At 36.5% G+C, this 7,133-nt stretch overlaps 1 protein-coding gene across 2 annotated transcripts; it reads left to right on the top strand.

The window, feature by feature from the left end:
- Positions 1-227: 227 nt before the first annotated feature.
- Positions 228-5,947, top strand: ubxn2a (UBX domain protein 2A). Of its 2 annotated transcripts, none has more exons than XM_079888481.1 (7): positions 228-353; positions 1,169-1,234; positions 1,344-1,480; positions 3,280-3,389; positions 3,814-3,951; positions 4,261-4,422; positions 5,103-5,947. In XM_079888481.1, the coding sequence occupies exons 2-7, from the start codon at positions 1,225-1,227 to the stop codon at positions 5,284-5,286; spliced, it is 741 nt and encodes a 246-aa protein (XP_079744607.1). In that variant the 5' UTR covers positions 228-353; positions 1,169-1,224; the 3' UTR covers positions 5,287-5,947. The 2 variants fall into 2 exon arrangements, with proteins under 2 accessions (XP_079744607.1, XP_079744606.1); XM_079888480.1 differs by having other exon boundaries at positions 244-353; positions 1,351-1,480.
- Positions 5,948-7,133: the final 1,186 nt, after the last annotated feature.

Here is a 7,133-nt window from a genome sequence, read left to right as displayed (position 1 = left end):
GGGGTCAGGTTATGTGGGGTATTAAAAATCGCTTCTAGCGGCTTTGCTGAGGGTATTTTATTTCTGTACTGCTGACTGCATTCACCATCTGTCACTGTCTACAAAACAAACACACATGCCAGTATTTATTCAGCTACGTTCAATGAGCCATCTCATTATATTCATATCAGTACGTAAAACACCATTCCAAGAGCATTTTGGCCTTGCCATGTCATAGTGACGTGTGCACAAACGTAAGGTCTGGAGACGTCACAGGAATGGTGGACTGCTGTAGCGTAAGGAGCCGCATGACAGCTGTGAGAAACTTACGAGCCGAAGAGACAGTTTTACAACACCATTGAAGCCTTACACTGGTAACCATCTACAGTATATAATCGGAATTATTAGCCTGCGATTCAGAAATGATGTGTTGTGGGTTATAGCGCTTGTTTTCCGTCATAACGGATCGCAGTGCGCTTGCGTGGTCTCTACACTATCCTTACGTAATTGTGGCGCACTGCTATCATTTATTATGCTGCCTTTGACCTGTTTGTTACAGTGAAATATTAATACGAAGCTTAAAGCATGCACGTGGGTGCCTTTACCTACCAGAGATTGACTTAAAACATTTGATTTAATAAACTGAGGGTATTAGTAAACACATTATACCGTCATGTAGTTTATTGTCAGTGTATCATGACGTCATCATTCAGTATTAAGCAACTGATCGCATGTCAAATGTTGATCAGTATAATATTGATAAATTGTATTTGTACCCTTCAAATGCTTCAGATGTTTTTTTTTTATGGCACATGTCCAAAAATCCATAGTAGCCTACGCTTTGATACTATAAAAGTGTGTATTTTTGGACATACTTTGGTAATGCCAAATGTTTATAATATTTCTTTTAATTTGAATAATTATTTCATTCAATATCAAATAACTGTACAGTAATTACAATTGATATCAGTATAATAGTGGTAATTTCTGGTCAGTTGAAAATCATTTTGCCTATATTTACCAGTCTGGTATGAAAGCAGATCGATATTTTGAGAATTTCAGATATCACTGCACCAGTCAATCTCAGATAGAAAACCCCCATGAATTATTCAGGAAGCACTGATGCAGTGGTTACATTGACTTGCACCATCCCTTATAAATATATGCCCGCATATGTTTGTGTTGCAAGATGGACAACAGAAGACGTCATGATGAAAGATATTGATTCAAGAAAAAGGTCTCAAGATGACACATGGTAAGTCCGCTATACAAAGCTCTGTCTATTATCCGACTTGCAACATCATGCAAGTATCATTTCACCATTACTGAATGTTCATAATTTAACGCTTTGTTGCCTTCATGAGCTCTTAGGTGTGAAGGGGCACAAAATGATGAAGAGGAGGATGATGAGGAGGCGAGCCCTCTTAGATCGAGTTTCTCCGTGGAGGACCTGCTCGATGAGGTGGAGAAGATCAGCAGTGTCGCCAGTAGCGGCAAAAAGGTCAGGCAGTTCATATGAGACGTCTTGTGTGCAATCGCATTCAGAACATCCAGGTGGTTACCTAAAATAAAAATGTTGTTGAAAAAAATAGTACATAAAGTTAATGTCAGGTAGGGGTGGGCAATATGACTAAATTCCTATTTCACTATATGATACATTTTATTTCACGATAATGATATCGTCAAAATAGTTATTTTATCTCATTTCTGTTATTAAAAATAAGAAAAAAAGAAGCAAATTACAAACAATTGGACAAATACAATATAGCAAAAATATGAATTAAACAAATTACGTTTTTCAGGTACAATACAGTGCTATGCATAAGTTTAGACACCCATGCTAAAGTTGACTAAAAAGAGGAATAAAAAATTATCTTTTGGAAATTGAACTTAATGCCTTAATTAAAAAAATTAGGAAAAATCCAACCTTTAAGGACACCAATTTTCTTTGTGAATGAATAATGTATCATAAATAAATAAATGTTCTTCCTTAAAATACAGGGTGCATAAGTTTGGACACCCCTATGTTAAATTCCCATAGAGGCAGGCAGATTTTTATTTTTAAAGGCCAGTTACTTCATGGATCCAGGATACTATGCATCCTGATAAAGTTCCCTTGGCCTTTGGAATTAAAATAGCCCCACATCATCACATAGCCTTCACCATACCTAGAGTTTGGCATGGAGTACTTTCCATAAGATCATCTCTCAATGCAAATCAAACTAGCTATTAGGCTAACTGAAATAAAACCATGGCAATCTCTAGGTATGGTGAAGGCTATGTGATGATGTGGGGCTATTTTAATTCCAAAGGCCAAGGGAACTTTATCAGGATGCATAGTATCCTAAAAAAATAATTAAAAAAAATACTTAAAAATAAAAATCTGCCTGCCTCTATGGGAATTTAACATAGGGGTGTCCAAACTTATGCACCCTGTATTTTAAGGAAGAATATTTATTTATTTACGATACATTATTCATTCACAAAGAAAATTGGTGTCCTTAAAGGTTGGATTTTTCCTAATTTTTTTAATTAAGGCATTAAGTTCAGTTTCCAAAAGATGATTTTTTATTCCTCTTTTTAGTCAACTTTAGTATGGGTGTCTAAACTTATGCATAGCACTGTAGGTGTATTTAGCATGTAGTTAGAATTAGTACAGAAATGTAATAATCAAATGTAAAATTGCATAGTCTTCACTGTATGAATTAAATATAAATGTATGTTTATTAAAGCTAAAAAAGTTATTGAGTCAAGAGCAGTAAGTTATTTTCTCTTTAGTTTGATTCACATTAATGACACAGAGCAGCAGGTAGGCTAGGTTTATTAGGCTACTGTCACTTTAAGACCAAGCGCACGGATCCATTATACTGATACACATCCGGTTTACACCCAGCTGTTTACTTTCACTTGAGACCATTCAAGCGCAATAAGATGTGAAAGAGAACTGAATTTGCCATCACATGCTGAGAGACACAGCTTTCTGCTTACCCTGTGTGTCAGTCAGCGCATGCACAACATTGAGTTCTTTTTCACTGCTTATTGTGCTTAATAACACTTTTTAACATCAAGCACGTCCTGCACTTTATATTCTCATTCATTCCTTTTATCTCTAACTATCTAATAGCAAATCTCTAACTATATACATTTTTTCCATGGTAACAATATATATCATCATACCGTCCAGCCTTTATGTCAGCATAAACATGTAATTTCTGATCCACTAGCATCATCAAACAAAAATGCAAAAATTTAGAATTTTCAAAACTATTCTTAAGGTTGTTTTATGACCGAACTTTACAGGTGGAGATTGTAGTGAGACTGTGGAAAAATGGCTTCACAGTAAACGACGAGGATTTACGCAGTTACACCCTAGAAGAAAACCAAGAGTTCTTGGAGGCCATTAAAAGAGGGTGAGTATTGTTTTTGTCACTAGCTATGTTTCCATCCAAATGCAGATTTTAGGATATCGCATAAAAAAAAACGCTGGATTGAAACGCCAAGATGCTTATAAATTCTAAAAATGCACATAAAAAACTCAATTGAGATTTTTTTATTTTATTATTTGATAATAAGCACATAAACTACGATGAAAACACATTTACTGAATAAATCCCTTGATGCACAACAAAACACCCACCTGACTTTGGATGAGATTGCATAACTGGACTAATCTGCAGACTAATTTAATTGCACAGCATCTAAAAAAAAATGGCTTTAAAATACCCATTGTATTATCATGTTTTGTGTTTTTTTTCCCCATTAAAAGATGACATACTGACAGAATAAAACTGAAATATATTTAATTGTATTGATTTAAAAATCCTCTATATAAAGTGAGCTGCCTCTGGAGCTAGAAGGAAGAGCCGAGGATGAAGAACTAGAAATCAACATGGAGGACATGAAAGATGAAGTTTATGTCCCAAAGAAAAAGACCTTCCACCCGTTTACAGGCCGAGGTTACAGACTGGGAAGGTAGCAGGTCCTCTTTTGCATACAGTTTTTTTTTTTAAATTAACCAAGTAAACGCTATTAATTTAGCATAAAAATGAAAGATTTGAGCAAGATTTTAGTTTTTCCGACAAATATCCACTAGGTGTCCTCACAACACTTCCACTCTTTGATGGTTTGACTGTAAATGTGTTGAAGATTATCTAGATGTTAGCGTTAGTTAGTTAACCCTCTAATCGTATATAAAATCACATGGCACCACAATAATTGCAGTGCATCTGTTAAAAGCCTATCTTTGGACATTGATTAAGTTGAAATGATTGTCCTCGGCAGTGTGGCCCCGCGAGTGGTGGCCAGGTCTCGGTCGATACACGAGGACTGTTCTGGTCCTCCTCTCCCGGCAGTGGAGCTGAATGAGGACCTTCCCGTGACCTCCCTCCAGATTTGGCTGGCAGACGGTCAGCGGCTCGTGCAGAGGTTTAATCTGAGCCATCGGTGAGTATCATATGGTCGTAGAAGGTGAATTTCACGCAAACATACATGGGTCATATCCCCCTAAAAGTGTGTGTCATTTCTGCAGCAGTATTGTTACGAAGTTAAGTACATTTAATACAATTGATTGGTTATATATTTGTGCCAAGCATCAACTTTAAAAAGCTATTATATAACTAAACATAACATAAATGATTGTATACAGTTTTTAAAATTGTTTTACTCTTAAGTTTGATATGTATATATCATTTGATGCTGGTATGGCATTAAATAATAAATAAATAAATAAATAAATAAATCTAACTGAATATGCATCCTTTATATAGTGTAATTTGCTTTCACTGAACACAGCTAAAGTTACAGGCTTTAAACATGATTATGTTTGGATGTTTATTGTCAAAATCCTACCCGGGCATGTTGTGATGCTCTAAATTTGAAATCCTACCCTTAAAAGCTCTTACATAATTATCATTCATCATTTATGTAATACAATCATGCAAGGTAAAATGGAAGAATCGTAAGCTGCAACTTTGCGGCAGATCAAATCAGATTATGCTGGATTTAACGTATGCGTCACAACATGTAAGGATTTCATGCCTCCGACTTGAACATGATTGCTAAGATGTGGCTGCAAAGCTCCCTGAGAAGATGCATTCATGTTGGCTTTTATGTAATTGGTCCAGGATCAGTGATGTGCAGCATTTTGTGGAGCAGGCTCAGAGAACGGACGCTCAGTTCATCCTGACTACATCCCTGCCGTTCCGAGAGCTGACAGATGAGGGTCAGAGTTTGGAAGAAGCCAACTTAGCGAATGCCGTCATCATTCAGAGGCCTCTCAACACACAAGCTTCTTTCGGTCACTCCTGACTGTTCCTGCTTTCACCAGAGACTCTGATCTTATGGTTCCACCCGTGTTTGGGTAACATTTTATAAATCCATCTCCCTTAAAACCGTAAAAGCCAATGTTTTTGTCTGGTTATGAATACAGGGGTCCTTTGGACATCACTATGACTGTATAAATGGCCACTCAACTCAAATAGCTTTAAAGGAATAGTTCACCCAAAAAATGAAAAATGTCACTGACTTGCAGCAAGCTAACAACCCACTGGACTAAAAGATTATCAGTAAATGATGACTTAAATCTCAGTCGAAACGCAATGGCATGAGGGTGATTAATAAATGGTAAGTGATGACAACGATTTCTTATTTAGGTGTATTATTCCTTTTACAATTATGTTTTCTTTTTAATTTCCCCATCATGTTCTTTCACAACTGGAAGTGTTGGCCTTTTCTGATGCAATGCAGTATGCACAAGCCAAGTCTTTAACCTTCACGATTATACATGTTTACACATAGATCAATGAAGAAGTCAGATCATGGAAGCTGCCATGATGCTTAATGAAGTTCTGTGCTGGTATGTCTTATATACTGTTAAGTTATAAATGTCAAATGTTTATGCACTTTGCCTAAGACAGAGGCTCTGTTATAAAGACCTCGGCTTGCAATAAACCTACTGATGATATGCTGATTCCTTTTCTCATTTCAATGGGTTCTAATATGTCTTAAATGCACACAGAGCTGATAAGTATACATTTATGAGACTTTCTGATTCGTGTGCTTTTTTTGTTGCATGAATGGACTTGGATCGTTCTTCAGCTTTTAAATATTTTATAAGTGATATGAGCTCATGAAGGTTTTTTTTTTAAAAGATCATGCAGTTCAGTTGTCTTATGTTTATCTACTATCAATCTGCAATGCAATTCAGTCAAACCATCTTCATCACTAATCTATTTCTAGTCTCCACCGTTGTTCAATACGAATCTCATTCTAACTGTCTTTTTAAACTTCCTGTTCATTTCCACGTATTGTTTATCATTGCACAAAATACATTTACTTTTAATGCCAACCATATGGTCGATGTCCTGGCCAGGGGGCTGAATGTCAAGAATTTCTAAAGTACATTAAGGTTGGTTTGACTATTTTGATCAGGTCTTGCAACCATGATGAGAATTTTTTAATAATTTACTAGAAAGTTTATTACTGGGATTTTGTGAGCAGTTCATGCATAATTAAATGTGTATTTTCTCTGCAAGTCATGGCAAGCGCATGTCTATTCACCTTTCTGAGTCAGGCTGACTGATGTGAAACTAAAAGATTTTATTCATTTTGTTTTGCTACTAATTGTAATTTATGCATAAAATATCTCTGAGATCATACAGGACACCATTTTTTACTACTGGTTCTTCAACATGTAAATATTTGTATATGAACATAAAAATATTCAGCAATCGAGACATAAACAACAAATTTCGCTGCCATTTGACAAACAGAAATGGACAAATGAGTCCCTTGATCAAGGACGGTCAGTATGTGGTTTGGCTACAGTGCGTCTCGTCCTCATGGACAACACCAGATCTGCCAGATCTTGCTGTGAGGTGTTACAACACCCTTCCACCAAAGTACTTGCACATTCTCAAACAATACGTCTGGAGGGACACATGGTTACATGTGGTTTGGCACTGTGAGGACGGTCAGCTGTCTTTGGCGTGTTACATAATTATGGACATTGCAGTTAATTGCTCAGGCCACATCTGCAGTCCTCATGCAGGTGATCTTCTTCATCCCTGGTGTTTTTCAGAGTCCGTGGAAAGATCTCTTTAGTGTCCTAAGCTAACTCTGACCTCAAAGGACTATTCCACAGGTGCATGTGCAAT

The sequence above is a fragment of the Squalius cephalus genome (genome assembly GCF_949319135.1).
Source record: "Squalius cephalus genome assembly, chromosome: 12".
Classification (NCBI taxonomy): domain Eukaryota; kingdom Metazoa; phylum Chordata; class Actinopteri; order Cypriniformes; family Leuciscidae; genus Squalius; species Squalius cephalus.
The sequence above is the reverse complement of the archived record's forward strand: the minus strand, read 5'-3'. Positions and strand labels throughout refer to the sequence as shown.

What these genes read in the sequence shown, in the direction of transcription:
- ubxn2a (XM_079888480.1), top strand. Translation starts at nt 1,188, where the DNA reads ATGATGAAAGATATTGATTCAAGAAAAAGGTCTCAAGATGACACATG. An exon ending in TCGCCAGTAGCGGCAAAAAG is followed by an intron (nt 1,481 to 3,279) that starts GTCAGGCAGTTC and finishes CGAACTTTACAG; the next exon opens with GTGGAGATTGTAGTGAGACT. An exon ending in CGAGGTTACAGACTGGGAAG is followed by an intron (nt 3,952 to 4,260) that starts GTAGCAGGTCCT and finishes TGTCCTCGGCAG; the next exon opens with TGTGGCCCCGCGAGTGGTGG.